The sequence below is a fragment of the Mauremys mutica genome, chromosome 18 (assembly GCF_020497125.1).
Source record: "Mauremys mutica isolate MM-2020 ecotype Southern chromosome 18, ASM2049712v1, whole genome shotgun sequence".
Classification (NCBI taxonomy): domain Eukaryota; kingdom Metazoa; phylum Chordata; order Testudines; family Geoemydidae; genus Mauremys; species Mauremys mutica.
The window spans coordinates 12,411,013-12,430,445 of record NC_059089.1 but is presented as its reverse complement, the minus strand read 5'-3'; the positions used below and the strand labels follow the sequence as shown (position 1 = coordinate 12,430,445).

The following is a 19,433-nucleotide window of genomic DNA, read 5'->3' as shown; positions in this document are numbered from 1 at the left end:
TGTAAAACAAGATCTTGTGGGTGTGTGAACTGGGGCTTGCTTCTTTCTTTATTCCGTCCATGTCCCAGCATGTGTGAGATCCTCCAGTCCACAGGCCAAGCAAAGAAATCTTGTCAGCTCACACACTCTGCCCACAGCTATAGATGGCTTTCGGGCCGTTTCACCACGGGGCGGCAGGGAACAGAGCAGCAGGGAACAGAGAGTAACTGATTCAAGTGGAAGGCACCAGGAGCATGACTAGGACCGAACTAGCTCTTTGTATCCTAGGAAGGATGCAGGGGAGGAACCCAGGGACACGCAGCTTGGAAAAACTTGTTCATTAAAAGAGAGATCTGGCCTCACTTGGAAAAAAAGGAAACTGATTCATATGCAACTTATAGAATGCAATCTGCTTTAGGGCAGGGAGTGTTTGCTTTCAAAGTTCCCCTCCTTTACCCATGTTGTGTATTTTAGTCTTTCTCCTTAATCCTCCCTGACTTGTTCCGTCAGGCCTGCAGAGGTCAGGGAGCCTTTGGTTTTGTTTTGCAGGGTTTTTTTTGTTTGCATCAGTCAATTATTTCCTACTGAAATCTTGTAAGATAGGCATTGCTCCAGCCCTTGAGCTGAAGACTTTATTTTCTTATGCATTGTATGTCTGGCTGGTTCTCCCTCATACTTTCTTCAATCTCCCTCTGAGAATATAAACAACACCCACCCCCTTTGCAAATTGTGTAGCACGCTGGCAAAGGGTGTGTCACAATCTCCTTCAGTGGCCAGCCCGTTAGTGGATAACAGTCATCTACTGCTACCAAGTAATTGAATGGATCCTTTAGCTCATGTGGTAGAGGTTTGTGCTTTGGTGCTCAAGGTCCTGGTTTCAAAATCTGCTTAGATGGTTCTACTCACGGCCAGGTAATAAGTACGAAGTGCACAGTTCACTGACTTTTTTGTTCTTGGAAAAAAGGAAGGAATTAAGTATTTCATATTCTACCCTTTGCTTGTTTGTTTCTTTATAGCCACACATAGTCTAGATCTAAAGTGGGAGGCAACTCCCGGCCCAGATGAGTCCTCTGGATCTTGGAGCTCAGAGGCTTCTGGGATGGGGGAGGATACGCTGAGGGATGTTGTGGTCTCCAATGTGACAGCGCATGGCTTTAGTCTCTCGTGGAAGGCGGACTCAGGAGCCTACACTAGTTTTGTGGTGGAGTACAAGGAGGTGGCGTGGGCAGCTGGGCCCCTTGCAGAAGTCTTCATGCCCGGAGACTCCTTAGGCACTGTGATTGATGGCCTCCAGGCTAACACATCCTATAAAATCAAGGTGTACGGAATGATTGGAGGACAGCGCTCCCATCCTCTTGAAGCTGTGGCTACAACAGGTACATCCTTTCAGTTATTAACTAAGGGGTCCCTAATCATGGTCCACTTTGTTAATTGTTCCACCCAGGAGCATGGTAGACTTGCAGTTTAGAATGCTATGAGAAGCAAAGGGGAATAAGCCATGCGTTAGCTGGAAAGACCATTTCTCCAGCATAACTTTCCAAATACATTTATCGAGGCAGAGAGTCGATTTGTAGTGTAATCACATAGCCCAGCTTTGAGGAAACTGAGCAGTCAGATTGCATCTTTGTTTCTCCCTGCTCCAGTTCTGGAGCGGTGCCTGAGTAGCATAATGTGGATGCTGGAGAAGCAGGGGCAGTAATACGTTACGCATGAGTGGCATGTGGAAATAAATGAATGGACTTTATAATAGCTGAGTGCCCGCTTAACATTCCTCTGCAACGGTGCACAGATTGTTCAGTGACTATTGGCATGTCTTGGATGAGATGCTCTCTTGTCTCTGGAAGTGAGTTACAGGTCAAGAGCTGAATGGGAGCATGGCTTGGAGAAGATAGCTTCCGACTCTGTTGAATGACTAAAGAAGATTCATTCTATCTGCTGAGGACCCTCAATATTCAATATTCTGTGTCAGTCCTTCTTCCTCTTATGGCTTCTCCTTATCTGAAGTTGTGTCCCCGTTTTCCCACGCTCAAAGTAACATTATCAACAATAAGAATAGGAGTACTTGTGGTACCTTAGAGACTAACACATTTATTGTAGCATAAGCTTTATCAACAATGAATAGGTGAGTCAGCCTGACAGGAACCTACAGTAGTTACCACTGAAAAGTAATTTGCGAACAGATGCTACACAGTTACCACATCTGATTCCCGTTTGAAGCAGAGGCGTAAATGGGTATTGCAGATATCAGTATGCAGCGACTACTGGCAATACAGAATTTTTAATGGTCGCCATTGTGGTATATTAATCCACCACAGGCAAGACCTTAAATCAAATCCTGGCCACCAATTACTTCCTTTGTTGTTCTCCAATGGTACAAAGTAACCATCTAGCTGAGGCAGAAGAGAAGGATATTTAAATGGAGGGCCCAAAATAGGATGGAGGTTTCATGGTTGACCCTGATGCCGAAATCCTATCTTGGGAGGATGAGAGCCCCGAGGCATAGAACTTGGGTTGATGAGAGACCTGGCAAGGAATTGATTGTGGCCACCTCTTTCCAATAAATAAAGCAAAAGACCAAAAAACAAAAAATAGTAGAAAGGAACACTCCCGGCTCCATCCCAAGCACTCAGAGAAATCTGACGTCCAGGCAGGACATTAACGTTCTTCATCGTGAAAGTACCAGTGAGAAATTAAAATGGAATTCCCCTAGAAGGCCCAAGAACCTCCATACAGGAAAGGATAGACTATATGTATAAAAGGGACACCTCAGTTTGAAAGTTTCACCCTCAGGATAATAAATATAGGTATTTCACTTTGACAAGGAATTCTCATAGCAATTTATCTGTTGTCCATCCAAATGTCCTTCCTTGTGTTTAATTCCTGTGCATCTGCTATTCATTCATCATTCTACTAGGGAACATTCTGTCTGGCTTTCACCCATCCATCCAGGGCTTCCAGTTTGTCTCTCTTTTGTCCATTTATCTAAATGTTGTTACCTTCACATGTCTCTGCCACCCATACACTTTGTTATTCAACGATCAAACTGATACTTACATTTTCTGTTGTCCATTCTTCTAGTTGTTAACAATCTCTTATGCGTTGATAGCTATCACTAGCTACATTACCTGGATGTTTTCCACGTATCCAGCTATCTTGCATTTCTGTCTCAGTTCTACGTCTGTACACTAAGCCATACATTTTTCTATTATGGGTTACTCTGGAGCTAATTAGGGGTTTTCTCTCTACTTATCCAGTTGTTCCCCCTTTGTGGGTCTTGTTGTTAAACCCCCAAACAGTATCCCTAGCTAGTTTTGCAATAAAATGATTGTAAATGATAGGACAGTGTAGCTTTACCTGCCTGCCATGGGCCAATTTATGCCCTGCAACTCCAACTGAATAAGTGGAGTCCCATGGGCAAAACTAAGAGCAGCATTTGACCCAGTATGTATAATCTACTGGTAACATTAAGATCCAGAATTCAGTACTAGTTGCAAGCGTGTCCCCTTCGTGTGAGTTACTCACTGGAGTTCTCACATATTCCATCATCCTTCTTTCTATTAGTAACAGACTGCATGAAAAAATTAAGTCCTTGCCTGCAAATTATAGAGCGAATAATTAAAATGGAGTCATTTTCCATAGGGCTGGACAGAAAAAAAGGATGAAAATTATGCCTTTTTTTTCAAAAATTCCCCTTTTTATTTTGGAATTTCAAAATTTGATATTTTGGCAATTGAAAACCTTTGATCAACTTTGAATCTGCTCAAACCAATAGGGGGAGGGCTAGAATTTTGTGACACTATCACTGAAACCTTTTCCCTTTTCTTTTCTGAATTGTGACATTTTTGTCAAATTTCTGATTGTCAACTAGCTCTAATTGTCACCCTTTCCCCTCAGTTATGTGTTTATCTCTACAGCAAGTGCAAAGGGAATGTATAAAATCAGGCTGCCTTTTCCACTTGCATCTTTCCATGTTGTGTATTCTTTTCTGCATGTCTCCACAATTTCCATTTCTTTTTGCATAATGGATCCTGTATCTATGTGATAATTTTGCTGTTCTCCTAATTCTGCTGTTCTGTGTATGTATGCAATGCATGTCTATATAGTTGGATGTACTCTACAATATATGTTAGCTAGCAGCATGCATGTAGAGTGGTCAAAATTTAGGCAGCATTTGCCTTAAATTAACACACTCCTCAGATTCTGCTGCGGCCACATATACTTAGAAAAGAATGGGTGGCATCTCTTGGCAAAATGCACTGTGTAACAGCAGCCTACAGACTCGTAGTAGGTTAATATTTAGATGGTGCATGCTTTCTGCAATCCCCCGCCCCCAGGGGCGTCACATTAACATAATGACTCTGATAAAGCCAGTTAATAACTATAGACTAACTCAGTATCCTCACTGGCAAAATGGGAATTAGTGTAGTAGTGGTCATTGTAGGTAATGTACTATCATGATAATTAAGCTACTGCCTTTCAGTTATACACTATATAGGGCCTGGTTCTGGTCTCACACTGGAGTAAATCAGGTAGAACTCTATCTAAGTCAGTAATAGAGCTACACTGATCCATGACCACTATAAGTGAATTGTTCCCATAGGCTTTCAGATTTCTTGAAGGTCAGCAGAAAAGTACTATACATGAGTATTTGAGCTGGAAATGTATTTTCTAGATATCGCTTTGCTTTTTTTTCAAGATGTTTAAATTGTTCTTTCTCTTCTGCAAACATTTTTGTGCTATGCTAGTATCTTGTCAGTTTGGAGACAGATATTGAATCAAGGGCACGTACCTATGCTGATCTGCCTGATGGTGGAAGCTGCTCACTGTCTTTTAAATGAATGCCATTGAGACAAGAAAGCAGGGCAGTCATTTCAGTGTGGAATGATGTGGCTAGTTCACTAATGAAGAGATAATGCTGCATGGCTACTTGAAGACTCAGAAAAGTTATCTGCCTGTTGCCCTCCAACTGAGATGGGCATTCTCTCTATGTAACCCTCAGAACCCCAAAGGCTGATTGTGATCTAAGGCATGTTAATTTCTTGGGTAGCATGGACACCCCGTGCACAGAGCAAGTGCTGGCTCATCTCTTTGTCTCGTGAACTCTTTAAAGGAAGAAGGTTCACATTTTCTCTCCTTTTTTTTTTTTTTAAGAATGCGGCATGTGTACAGACAGACAACAGCTCCAAGTTTGTTTTTCTTAGGGTCGGAAGAAATTTTGCAATGCTACTGCTAGCGCTGAATTCTCAGTCTGTATTCGATATGTTTGCAGTCCTAGCATGCGTTCCATTTCTGGTTTCCATCAGCAGCATTAGCTGTCCTATTGTGTGGCTTGAAGGCATGTTTGAGAGATTGAGGGCCAAATTCTTAGCCAGCGTAAATCAGCATTGTTCCATGGAAGTCAGTGAAGCTCTGTTGATTTCTACTAGGTGAGGATCTGGTCCAGTATCTCTACTGAAAATGAGTGTCCTTAAATTGCTAGCTATCGTGATTGATGCTCTAGAGCTGCCATTGAGTATGGCAGGTATGAGACTGATATGATGCTTTGTAATGTTTCCTTTGCTTACGACCTGGATTCAGTCTCCAAACAATCAGTTATCCCATCTGCTTTCTCTGTATTTAGAGACCTTTAATGCAAACCGCAGAAACTAACCTTTCTCAGATGTTAGGCGTCATTTGGTTTCTTTGCCTTTTTTTTTATAAGGAAAACTTAACTTGTGATTTACCTCTGTTTAGCACATCTAGTCACAGCATCTGGAGAATCAGACAGTGAAACAACACTTAATCCTACCAGCCCAGCACCTACTGAGCTAAGTTACTTAACAAACCCAAGTACTGATTCTCACACTCTGCTTTCAGTGCCCACTGATTTTTCCATCCTGGAAGCCACTGCCCAACTTCATGACATTAAAATAACAGACAGGACTTTCAATAGTTTCACAGTGTCCTGGGCAGCACAAGATGCATTATTTGATCAGTTCTTTATCACTCTGAAAAGCCTGCCCAGCTTAAACAGGACCCAGGAAATCTTTGTGCCAGGAAACCTACGAGAAACAGAATTTACCAATCTCACAGCTGGCACACAATATCTGATCACTCTCCGCGGAAGCATTCAAGGTCAGCTCTCTCAGTCACTGGATGCTCTAACTGACACAGGTATTTTCTATGGATTTTGTTATCCATATGTTCTCATTTCTGCTTTGACATTCTGGGTTTCATCTCATATTGCAGTTCCATTGCAGAAATGCCAGGCTTCATGAAATTATTTTCTGCATGGGACAAAACCCCTGTTGCTTTGGAATGAGGGCATTGAGTTATGTAGCATGGACAGTTCCCCATCCAGCTTTTGAAGGGACATAGCATTGATTCTCCCTTTACAAATTGCATGCAAAGAGGGGATTTGATGCATCAGCTATTTACAAGACACATGGAAATAGCAGGATATGTGACTGGGTTTTGTTTGGATTGTGAACCAAACAAAAGGAAGATTGCAAGGAGGTAGTGTTGGGCAGGGTTTCCATGGAAGTGATGATGTTTGAAGGGGAAAAAAAAAGTTTGTAACACATTGTGAGTGGGGGTTTTCAGAGTTTTTAAACAGCCTCTTATTTTCCTTTAGCACATTCATTTCTCCCTGAACAATACAACAGTAAAAGGAAACAATCGTATAAACTGAGTGCAATTCACTAATGATCAAATACCAAGATGCAAATGTACAGTTGGAGAAATAGATAATAGACTAGCAATATTCCCAGTCCACGTACCAGTACAAAAATCACTGTTGGTGTGAGACACAGGATTTACCCAGGCCATCGAACACCCCGGGAATGGTTAGAACAGTCTCATCTTTTTCTATGATGTGTTACATCTTTTTTTTTTGTTTAATCTAAGAAACATCATCTCTTCCTCTCACTCCCCGTGTCGTCGTCATCTCTGTTGTCCAGGCTTTACGGGTGAGGCTGGCTGAGCGCCCCAGCAACCAGAATTGGTGCATTGCATGATTTGTGTCTGAGAACAGGAGAGCATGATGGGAGTTGGATGCATTTCCAGATGAAACATGCATGTCCCTGAACGGGAAACTGAAAGGAAAAGTGGTTTTGTGAGCCTGCATCTTGGAAGAGAATGGAAATTGAATGTTATGTTCAGGGTAATCTGAATGGCTTTTAAGTTGTTATGGCATTTGCAAAATAGAGAATGTTTTTCCTTGAAAGACTTTGCTGTGACTTGACTTCTTTTTTTGGGGGGGGGTGTATTTTGATTTTAAAGGAATGTCTTATTTATCTCTACTGCCATCAAATGATCACTGATTTCTTTTCCAGCCTGCATTCTCCCTTTCCAGCTGAACAGTGCTACCTAGACAGGATTTGCGTTGTATCATAATGCGTGTCTGAGCCCTATTTTCATTAAAACAGCTCGTGCAAAGTTCTTGAGCAGCATGGATGTGAAAAGTTGCTCTGTACAATGTCATCTCTCCAGGGTCACAGGGGGATGGGAGGCAGCTGGTTGGTGCTTCAGTAGACCTGAGTGATATCACTTTCCTATACAGAGATATAGGGCTTGCGTATTCATAAACCCGGTTAAGTCAATGGAAGCTCCTAATGGCTCGGCATTTCTGAAAATTAAGCCCATATGGTATTGCGTGCCCTAATGTATACACGCAAGCACACACACACTATGTTCAACCCTTACTTTACATGATGAGCAACTACACAAGTAATCTCATTGGGCCTGGTTCTCATTTACACTAAGGCCCCTATACACCAGCCTGCCATAAAATGGGTGCACACCTTTAAAGCACCTTACACCAATGTGGCTTAAAGGAGTATAACTGCAAACCAGGTCCTGGTGGAACCTCTCTCACAAGTAAGTGCTCAGCAACGTGTGTAAGGGTTGCACGATCAGGCCCTGTCATCATTATTACGGCTGTCTTACCTTGATTTCAGCCATTCAGATAAGAGAGACAAGAGCGATGGAATGGGTCCAGTCCAAAAGGTAGCCACAGATTAAAAGAGGAGATTCCCCATGCATAACCAACAGATTAGAAGATGCTATTTTCCAGCCTGACTTTGAAAAGCTTATGGTCTGTCAGTTGTCTTCCCTCACCACAGGAAGGCTTTCGACAGCATGTCCCTGAGATTCTTATTTTGAAATAATAAGCTTGTCTTTTCAAGGAAGTTATTGTTATCTGCCCTCATTAAACTTGTGTTAACCACAATTAGGGCAAATATCTAAAAATGGCCAGGTACAGGCAGAGAAACCACTATTCATTCTTTGTCATGTTGAATTAGGAATTGATTTTTTTTAAAAACAAACAAACAAAACCAACCTTTCTTCAAGCGGACACCATTAAAAACATAAAATTCACAGCCCTCAGTACTTACTTGAACATCTGTACCTGTCTAACCTTGAAATGGGACATACTGCAGTATCACAGTCACTTTAGAGTGGCAAGCATTGAATTGTTAATGGCAGCTGTAAAATGGTTATAGAAATACTGACTTGCCTCATAAGGAGCCTTAATTAATGTTTGTAAAATGCTCTAAGCTCCAAAGCTGCCTCCTACATGAAATATTATAGTATTAAAATGCTGATTATTTATTATTGTTGCTCTCTCCTTGTTGTACGGCTCTGCATTGCCAAGTCTCTGAAGGAAGCTTTCCACTGAGTTACCAAGGACAGACGTAAATCTATACGTTTATGTTATAGTGCATCTATAGGTACACTAATTCTAATCGAAATTCATTAGCATGGAAAGTCATCAGGTAGCACCCCATTTATTGGTTACCTTAATCTGTAATTTGAGTAACTAATTGACTCTCTGTCCTTTATTCAGAGGAGGAACCTGAGCTCGGGAAGTTAACAGTATCGAAGGTTAGCTGGGATGGTTTCCAACTCAACTGGACAGCAGCAGAAGGGGCCTATGAGACTTTTGTCATTCAGGTGCAGGAGCCTAACAATCCAGAAGACGCTCGGAATCTCACAGTCCCAGGCAGCCTGCGCTTTGTGAATGTTACTGGCCTCAAGGCTAACATGCCCTACACTGTCATCCTTTATGGTGTGATTCAGGGCTACAGGACCAAACCCCTTTCTGTTAACACCACAACAGGTACCCTTTCTAATTCATTCATCACTTTCCATGCTCCTTCCTTCTTTGCAGAGAGGCATATAGGCCAGAGCTATTGCAGCGTCCAGTGAGAGCTTGAATGTCTGCCCTCTTTTGCATGAGCACCCTTAATCCTAGAGGCTTATCAAAGCTTGGCTGAACATATCATGCCTGGAAATGTCTCATGATGATCAGATTTTCTAGTGAGAGTCTCAGGACCACCATGCTGTCATTTGCTTTCAGGAGCTCCCATGTGTCCTTAAAATGACTTATTTTTGCTTATTTTACTGACTTCTCTGGTTGGAACTAATTGCAAGACCCAAATGTTCATTGCACATGATCAGAAAGAGCAGACGTTGCCCTGTGAAAGCTATGAAAACCTGACTTTATAGCCCAGATACTCAAGGCCATGAGCACCTGTGTTTTTTGGATTCCAAAAGTTATTTCCAAAACAATGCACAAAAAAACAATATGGAATTACTGCTATGGGGTGATCTCCTGTATTGGGCTGTTAACCAGTCTGAATCTGTTACTGCTCTCACAATGTGTAAATCAGGAGTAACTCCACTAAAGTCAACAGAATTACAGCTGTGTAAAGCTGGTGTAGGTGAGAGGAGACTCAGGCTTTACACAACCAAAAATTGCATAATATTATCAATAATAATGAAAGTAATTTGTATGACTCATCTCTGCACCTTTCACTGATATGCATTTCCCTTTCACTGATGTAAATATGGTATCTGGGTTGGTGAAAAGCAGAGATGGGCACTAGTCCCCACATTCATATCCAGATCTTGCATCCCTCAAAGTTCAAAGATGTTCCATGGTTTTGGTTCAGGCCTGTCGCTCATCAATAAAAACCAACATTGTTTTAATGATCTACAAAACTCTAAATAATTAACCCTCAGATAAAGAGAACCTAGACCACGTGTTCCACCTGCCCAGTCAGATATTTGATTTTCTTTCCCTTCCAATTTGGATTTTGTCCTTCATCTTCACCTTGCAGGGTTTTGTTCATTTGCTCTACCTGCTCTGTACTTGCAGTGGTTTGCAACCACTCTCATTTACCTATGCAGTGGTTTGCAACCACTCTCATTTACCTAAGCACAGTGCACTTCTACTGTCACAAGTCAAACGTATCCTTCCTTGGATTGTTCCATGCCACTGCCACTTCTAGATACTTAGGCTATAATTAATGCGACTTTCTATATCTCATTTACTCAGTGACAATAGCTGAGACACAGTGGCTCTTCCGTCAGATGCACTAATGATCTGTTTCAGACAGTATTCACAGAATCCTTTCTTAAAGCCCTTTGCAACCTGCTGCGACTTCTCTCTAGCTTGGAGGATGGCTCAGACTTACTCGTTTGCTCTCTCTGGGCACATTTTATCCAGCAGCCAGAAGGAGCTAGGAAAATTTGTAACTGAATTACCAAAATGAGGATGCACTGTTTGCTTGTTGCGGTGATGCGCTTGGCTAGAGTGGTTTTTATGACATGAATTGCTCGCTTTGCGCCGTATACTGCCATTGACTTTTCACTGAAAGCATCCATCAGGAGTTCTGAGTATGGGTTGATATCAGATTATAGTCTAGACACAGTGGACATAAATGTCCTTTAGGTGGAGAAAGTAAACTTTAGGGGGTTAAAAAGAAAACAGACCCCAGCTCAAGCCTGGATATCTACACTGCTATTTTTAGCACTGTAGCGCAAATCCAAATCTCTAGATTTGGGGCTCTGAGACTCGCTGCCACGGGTTTCTGCTTGCCATGTAGACATACCCACAGTGTCCTGCCGAAGTATGGCTTATGCATTGCTCTGTCTCTCTTAGTTTAATGGAAACAGCAGAGGACACCCTACTGAAGTGTTCCGCCTATTCCAGTCACATTCACCACCTGGCTTTTCAGGACTTTTATTTCTGGGGGGATTTTCCATTGTCAGAATGTTCTGCGCCTTTTGGGGGCCTGTCAGGGATATCTGCAGAAGGGAAGGAAGCCCCAGGAAGCTACCACAGCTTTGTACTTTGGCTCAAGCTCCAGGACTAGATGCCAACTTTCGTGTGTTTTAAACAGGAAGGGAGAGAGGAAAAGCTCAAATGAAACTTGGCCCTTTCTCCTTGACCAAGCCATGGATCTAGTTTCAGCTTATCTTAAAGCCGTGAAATGTATTCTCCAAGTCTTTAAGGGCCTCGGTGTGTTCTTACACATCTGCTTTCATGCTTAGACCTCAAAGGGTACGTCGACACTGCAGCTGGGAATGTGCTTCCCAGTATTAGTAAACAGACATGTCTTAGCTCGGTGTGAGCTAGCACACTAAAAATAGCGGAGTAGCAGGAGGTAGCATAGGTGGAGGCTTGGGCTTGCCATCCAAGTAGATACCCAGAGGGTCCATGTGGGTTGGTATTAGGGTGACCAGACAGCAAATGTGAAAAATTGGGATGGGGTGAAGGGAAATAGGAGCCTATATAAGAAAAAGATCCAAAAATCGGGACTGTTCCTATAAAATCGGGACATCTGGTCACCCTAGTTGGTATTCAGGTGGCTAGCCTGAGCAGCTGCCGATGCTATCCCAGTTACACTGCTATTTTTAGCACATTAGTTTGAATACAGCTAGTGTGTGTCTGTCTACCTGTGCTGGGGAGCCTGGTCCCAGCTGCAGTGAAGACATACTCAAGGATGCTTGGCTGCGCTCAGAAGCCTGGGCAACCATTGCAGTCTGACAGCTTTCATTCGTGTGGCCTTGTTAGACACTTTCTCTTTGTGACTTTCTTCCCCTTAACTCATGTCCGCTTGCAGCAACCTGTTAATCGAACCCTCCATTCCCCTTTTCATGGTAGAACTATGGCAGTTGTAGATGCAAGCACAGCATTTCTGAACACAAGGCTTCAGAGGGGGCATCTAATTCTCACTCATTCTGTTTTCCTCTTTAGCAGCAGAACCTGAAGTTGGTGAGCTAATGGTTTCCAGCATTACCCCCAAAAGCTTCAACCTTTCCTGGACAGCCCCGGATGAGGCCTTCAAGACCTTTACCATTGAAATTATTGATTCTAGCAGGTTACTGGACCCCATGGAGTTCAACATTTCAGGCAACTTAAGGACTGCTCATATCTCAGGGCTTTCCCCCAAAACTGATTTTATTGTCTACCTCTCTGGGAGCACACGTGGTTTCCGCACAAAGACAATAAGTGCTGCAGCTACTACAGGTATATAAACCTACCTCACATACTAACATACTCGGCTTTCTCCTAACTCTTCTTTACAGGACGTGACCTTTCCCACACCCTGACCGTCCCCAGCCAAACACCCGACACCAAATCCTCTACCTCACCCTACAATGCCTTCTGATGAAGAGCTGCGGGCGTTATTTTAACCTGTAAAATTATGTTTAACCCGCCTGTCCAGTGCAGGGAAAAGTAACCACGGCGATGAGCGATGTTCTTATTCGCAACGGAAATAATCAGCTTTCTTTCCTCTCGGCTCCATCCGAGCAGGGGCAGTCCTGGTACAGAGGAGAACCTCAACAAGTTTGCTATGGGGCTGAGCATGGAGCCAATACTTCTCTAGGCACACCTCAGCGTTGCAACATGTGTTCGTATCTGCTACGTTGCATTTAGGGGGGTTATTTCTCTTGAATAGGCAGATGTATAGGCAAAGGTTTTTCTACTTTTTGAATGGGATTTGGATGAAATTGACCCCATGGCAGAGGAATTATATAAGGCCTATGCACTATTTTAATCCCATTTAAAACCTCAGATTAGGTTTTACACGGGACTGAAGTGGTTCACGGCCCTGGGCTGGCTGGCTGCACAGGTATGGATTTTGCTCTTAGCACCTAGAACAGCCTGAAGTTTCACATCTGGATCTCTCTGTAGCACAGCCGTTCAAAGGAAAGAAGGAATCCTATTGTTGTGTGTGTGCAAAATTAAACTGGAAGTAGAAAGCTAGCAAATTACAAACGTAGATGGATTACTCACGGGAGGGTACTATATCACATGCAGCAATCTTTTATTACCCCTATTGACGCCATTCATATGACCTCTGAAAACGGTTCCCTGCACAAAGTTATCTCAAAACAAGGTGCCTACATTAACCTTAAAAACAACAAGGAGTCTGGTGGCACCTTAAAGATCAACAGATTTATTTGAGCATAAGCTTTCTTGGGTGAAAAACCTCACTTCTTCAGATGCATGGAGTGAAAGTTACAGCTGCAGGCATTATATAATGACACATGAAGAGAAGGGAGTTACCTCACAAGTGGAGAACCAGTGTTGGCAGGGCCAGTTCAATCAGGGTGGATGTGGTCCACTCCCAATAATAGATGAGGAGGTGTCAATTCCAGGAGAGGCAAAGCTGCTTCTGTAGTGAGCCAGCCACTCCCAGTCCCTATTCAAGCCCAGATTAATGGTGTTAAATTTGCAAATGAATTTTAGTTCTGCTGTTTCTCTTTGACGTCTGTTTCTGAAGTTTTTTTGTTCAAGAATAGTTACTTTTAAATTTGTTATAGAATGTCCAGGGAGATTGAAGTGTTCACCTGCTGGCTTTTGTATGTTACTATTCCTGATGTCTGATTTGTGTCCATTTATTCTTTTACATAGGGACGGTCGGTTTGGCCAATGTACATGGCAGAGGGGCATTGCTGGCACATGATGGCATATATAACATTAGTAGACGTGCAGGTCAATGAGCCCTTGATGGTGTGACTGATGTGGTTGGGTCCTCTGATAGTGTTGCTAGAGTAGATATGGGGACAGAGTAGGCAACGAGGTTTGTTACAGGGTTTGGTTCCTGGGTTAGTGTTTCTGTGGTGTGATGTGTAGTTGCTGGTGAGTATTTGCTTCAGGTTGGGGGGCTGTCTGTAAGTGAGGACTGGCCTGTCTCCCAGAGTCTGTGAGAGTGAGGGATCGTTTTCCAAGTTAGGTTGTAGATAGTTGATAATGCGCTGGAGAGGTTTTAGCTGGGGGCTGTACATGATGGCCAGTGGTGTTCTGTTATTTTCCTTGTTGGGCCTGTCCTGTAGTAGGTGATTTCTGGGTACCCATCTCACTACCCATGAGAGCTTATGCCCAAATAAATCTGTTAGTCTTTAAGGTGCCAAGAGGATTGCAAACAGGTGTCAGTGGGTCAAAATCATGCTGCCGATGTCATACTGCTAAATGGGAGGGGGATTCTGATGAGATTTTGGCTAAGATGATGGGGTCATGGTGCAGAAAATGTGATTAAATAGGTCTTTTCCATCTCTGACTCCTCTGACATTGATTTTATTTTATTTTATTTTTGGTTCTAATAATTCCGACACATTTCCATTTGTTTTTCTTCCTCTAGTAGACGAACCTCTCCTTAGCAAACTAACTGTCTCAAACGCTACCTCAGACAGTGTGTCCCTCACATGGGAAGCTCAGGATGCTGCCTTTGATCGCTTTGTTTTAGAAGTTATAAACTCTGACTTGCCTTTGGATTCTCTGGTGCACACGGTGCCAGGGGCCTCACGAAGTTTTGTAATCACCAACCTAAGAGCCGCCACTAATTATACTGTCCAACTGCATGGTCTAATTGATGGCCAAGGTTCTCAGACTTTGACGGCACTGGTTACCACAGGTATTTCACCTTCCAGATTTATTTTTTCTATTCTTTCTTTTCCTGTCCACCAAACTGCTCTAGAACGTGGCTCCAAAGTGACATCACTTTTCCTCATCTAGATGGCCCTCGTTAGTAAATTAAAGAAAGGGTCACTATGGGGACAGGTTGGAATAAGCTGAATCCAAGACTGCTTTGAAAGAAGCGGATTTGGGACCCTGGAAATGGCTGAAAAGTGTCCCCAGAATTAAGGAAGCACAATGGTAAACCTTTGATTGGTTTATTTATATATACACTTATCTGCAAGCTCTCTGTATATATAACGGAATTGCTCCAGATGATTTTCTGAAACATCCTTGCATTTGACTTGGAATACTCTGTGTGTTCATTCCACACCCTCGCTCCTCATTTGCCTGTGATCTTTCTCATCACGGGAATGGACGCTATGTCTTTGTTATACCAGAAAGGCAACTGCATGCCATTTTGGTTCTTTGTTTGTAAAGGTCAAATGTCTCTCATGGCATTTGTATCTTTTACTGGTGCTTTGGGTAGCATGTTAAATGACCAACAGGAACTGCATGGAGTGGTCCAGTTATTCTGTGCTGATACCAAGAGTGTTTTTCTGCCTGGCATCTTTACACATCCCCCCCAGCAGTGAGCTGGGATTGAAAAGGAAATCCATCCCTTCTTGATGTTCGGCCCCGTACACTATCACTTGCACTGTTGCCAGTGAATCTTGTAGGGGAATGGGCACCACAGTGCCTTCCAGTGGATGCCAGAGCCTTTCCAGTGCTGATGGTGACTACAGGATGTTGAGAACTCATTAAGCCTTGCCTGGAGAGATTTTCAACTTGTGTTGCATGTAGTAACCTTTGAAATCTGGGTGCCATGACATGGGCCTGCCTGAGCTGGGGGCAAATGGCATGTGAAGGAATGTGCCCATTTCGGGTTCGGTGTGGAAAAGATTGTTCTCTTCAACCTGCATGCAAGACTGATAGCGTCGTGCCTGGTTTCACCACATTCTCCTTTACGTATGTTTGCATCTTGACTACTTTCTGATCTCCTCCGCCATCTCCCCAGGCACCGAGCTCTCGCCATGACAACTTCATTACCAACCATGCTGGCTCTGCATGATGACAGTCCCAGCATGCATCCTTAATTGGGGTCACTGAGATGTCCCTGCTCCTGGACTAGACCAAGGCAGCAGAGTGGATGGGGAACAAACGCTCCTGGCCCATTTAACCTAAGTCTTGGGTGGGTAAATTGCGGTAACTTGCGTCAGTTCATATGTCAGTTCATTATAGGTCTCTCTCTGTTCTTTAATTGTTCTGTTGTTGTCATGATTACGTCCCCCAGCGTGAGTCACTTACCCAATAACTCCCCCTGAATATCACTGACTCCATTTAACCAACACTTTCATGTCCCTAAAACATTTTAACAAATGGGGTTTTAATTAGGGTGACCAGACAGCAAATGTGAAGAATTGGGACGGGTGGGGGGTAATAGGAGCCTATATAAGAAAAAGACCCCAAAATCGGGACTGTCCCTATAAAATCAGGACATCTGGTCACCCTAGTTTCAATAGATTCCTCGTTGTTGAATTATATGAAAGCTGGATGGATTTGACTCCAATTTCCCAAGTTATTCCTTTGAGAATGAAATTTATGTCAAAAGAGAATATTTTTCCCTAAGAAGAATTATAAAGGCCTGAAAAAGGGGGTTGCAGTGATCTTGTGTCCTCCATTCAGCGGTCCACAGTGTGACCTTGTGGATAGGGTGTGCCACTGGCCTGCTGCATGAGCTTGGTCAAATCTCTTCACTCACTTGTGCCTCAGTTTCCCCATCTGGACAGTGAGGATAATGATCCTGACCTGCTTGGTAAAGCACTTTAACATGAAGTGTGCCATCATTTAGAGAGTTGGCCTCCTGCAAAAGTAAAGTCATGGTTCAGATTTATGCTGGCATCGAGAGCCTAATTTTCAGAGGTGCTAAGCATCTGCAGTTCCCTTGGACTTCACGGGGAGTTGTGCGTGCTTAGCACTTCTGCAAATCAGGCCCAAGTTTAGGCCAGACCATTGCATACATTTAACCCTAAACAAAAAAGAGCAAGAAAAAAAATTAAAACTAATAAACACCTGCAAGAGGTTAAATTTAAAGCCCTTGTCAATGGCTATTTGCAATGCCCAGCTCCTTGTTTCTTCACCCATTGCTCAGCAGATGGTAAAGGCTGGCTATGTTGCTCAACACCTTTCAGTAGCCATAACGCTCTTCTGCTACTAAGCACTGCCCTGCTCTCAGTAATGCTTTCTCTTCACCTGTGTTCCCTTTCCTTCAGAGGCCAAGCCACAGCTGGGCACGCTCACACTCACAAACGTTACCCCCGACAGCTTCAACCTCTCATGGACTGCGAGAGATGGGCCTTTTGCAAAGTTTGTTATAAATGTTAGAGATTCCTATGCAGCCCACGCGCCGCAGGAGCTTACGGTGGCAGGAGGGGCCCGCAGCGCTCGCATCTCAGGCTTGGCAGATTACACTGGCTATGATATTAACATTCAGGGCACCACCAATGCGGGGGTCCGCACAGAGCCCCTCACTGCTTTTGTCGTGACAGGTACCCATTTAAAGGCTGCTGCTTTGTGCGCGGGGGTTTTTTTGTGTAAAAAAAATAAATAAATTATTGATTAATGTGGAGGAAAGGAGAGAACTGTGCTGGCTGTTTCTCTGTGAAACTGAGTAATGTTGACACTTAAACTGATCGTCCAGTTTTAGGGCGAGGGAAGGGAGAACAGGTTCAGGTGAATTAAGAACCCATCCAAATCTTTATTCCTAACTTCAGCTGCAATTAACCTTCCCCTCCGAGCTTTCAAGAAATAAGGTTAACTTCGTGGGCCCATTTATCTAACCTGAATGCCTTCTAGGCCTCTTTTCAACTCTTGGCTATTTAGAGCAGCCCTGGCCTTTAAAATTCCGCCTGTCCTCCGGGGTCAGTCCCACGGAATAACACTAATCATCTGTGAGATGGGCGTCTCCTTTCTGCAGGACACGTGGCAATTGAAAGGGCCAGGACTTCGGGCACCCTCGTGCCTATTTGAACCCCTACATGTGGCAGTAAGAGAGGACGTCAAGATTCAGCCCATTTCTTGTTGCTATTTCACTCTTTACCCAGATCAGATCTAATATAATAACCTGGCAGCCATGCATGTATGATAGTGCTGCCTCCAATCCATTTATACTCCTTGAAGACTAAGCATTCCTTGCACATCGTATCACAATAACAGAGGCTGTCACTACAGCTTCTCTCCATTCTTTGTATGCTTTGCCTCGACCAGCCATCCTGCATGCGCATGCATCCAGAAGCTCATGTCTCATTATCTATCCTTTTCTTCCTCACTCCAGTAAAACACAGAAGTAACACCATCAGCAGAGGCATTATGCTCCATTAGCCTCCCTTGCATAAGGCAGTCTGCACAAGCACTTCACTGAAGCCCCAAGGATGCAGTTTGCACTGACTATGCCCTCCCTCCCTGATGGTAGAGTTTTACAAATGAACCAGTGTTTGCCTTCTCCTGTCCTGTTCTTTGCTGCTCCAAAGTACAGATGCTTCCCTGTAGCAAATGTGGCATTGCTAGATTTGAAGGCAAGTTTCCCTGATCTAGGTACCAATGTGGACACAAGAACAAATGGATATAAACTGGACATTAGGAAGTTTAGACTTGAAATTAGACGAAGGTTTCTAACCATTAGAGGAGTGAAGTTCTGGAACAGCCTTCCCAGGGGAGTAGTGGGGGCAAAAGACATATCTGGCTCCAAGACTAAGCTTGATAAGTTTATGGAGGGGATGGTATGATGGGATAGCCTAATTTTGGCAATTAATTGATCTTTGATTATTAGCGGGTAAATATGCCCAATGGCTTGTGATGGGATGATAGATGGGGTGGGATCTGAATTACTACAGAGAAGTCTTTCCTGGGTGCTGGCTGGTGAGTCTTGCCCACATGCTCAGGATTTAGCTGATTGCCATATTTGGGGTCAGGAAGGAATTTTCCTCCAGGGCAGATTGGCAGAGGCCCTGGAGGTTTTTCATCTTCCTCTGCAGCATGGGGCACGGGTCACTTGCTGAAGGAGTCTCTGCACCTAGAGGTCTTTAAACCACGATTTGAGGACTTCAGTAACTCAGACATAGGTTAGGGGTTTGTTACAGGAGTGGATGGGTGAGATTCTGTGGCCTGCGTTGTGCAGGAGGTCAGACTAGATGATCATAATGGTCCCTTTGACCTTAAAGTCTATGAGTCTATGCTATGCTTTGCTCCCTGCAAACCAATGAATTCTTTCTGCCTGTAGTGCATGTAAACCTGTTTCTAGAAAATAATTTCAATGTTTTAGATCCTTTATTTATTTATCAAGGCTCCAACAAACCAAACCTACGAGGAGTTGAATCTAGTATTTCTTGGGGATGCTCAGTAGGAGAGGAGTATAAATCCCTTAAACCACTCTGTCATGCTGTCTGGACCATGACCATAAGCACCAGAGTGTCAAGAAGCAGGGCAGAGACCCCGAACTGCTTGTATGTTCTATGCTTACATTTCACCGACCCAGTACAAGTATGAATTCCTAAAGCACTATAACAGTCTTACCATGGAGTCACAGACAGTCCCTTTGATCATTCCAGTCTATTTTGCCACCCAGGCAAGCTGGACTTAGTGACAGTTGGTTGCTATACACCTTAGATCACAAAATATTCAGGTTACTCCCATTCCCAAAGGACAAGTCACTTATCCTAGGTCA

At 43.5% G+C, this 19,433-nt stretch overlaps 1 protein-coding gene across 6 annotated transcripts in view; it reads left to right on the top strand.

Moving 5' to 3' along the window:
- The window catches only part of TNC (tenascin C), a 94,228-nt gene that overhangs the window by 49,354 nt on the left and 25,441 nt on the right, over positions 1 to 19,433 (top strand). For 2 of the 6 annotated variants that reach the window (XM_044992975.1, XM_044992974.1), the window contains exons 11-15: positions 996 to 1,355; positions 5,713 to 6,132; positions 8,807 to 9,079; positions 12,005 to 12,277; positions 14,397 to 14,669. The exons of 1 other annotated variant lie outside the window; for it this stretch is intronic. In XM_044992975.1, coding sequence (XP_044848910.1) covers positions 996 to 1,355; positions 5,713 to 6,132; positions 8,807 to 9,079; positions 12,005 to 12,277; positions 14,397 to 14,669 — 1,599 coding nt within the window. The remainder of the gene's footprint in view (positions 1 to 995; positions 1,356 to 5,712; positions 6,133 to 8,806; positions 9,080 to 12,004; positions 12,278 to 14,396; positions 14,670 to 19,433) is intronic. 3 more of the 6 variants (XM_044992976.1, XM_044992977.1, XM_044992978.1) reach the window with 3 other exon arrangements.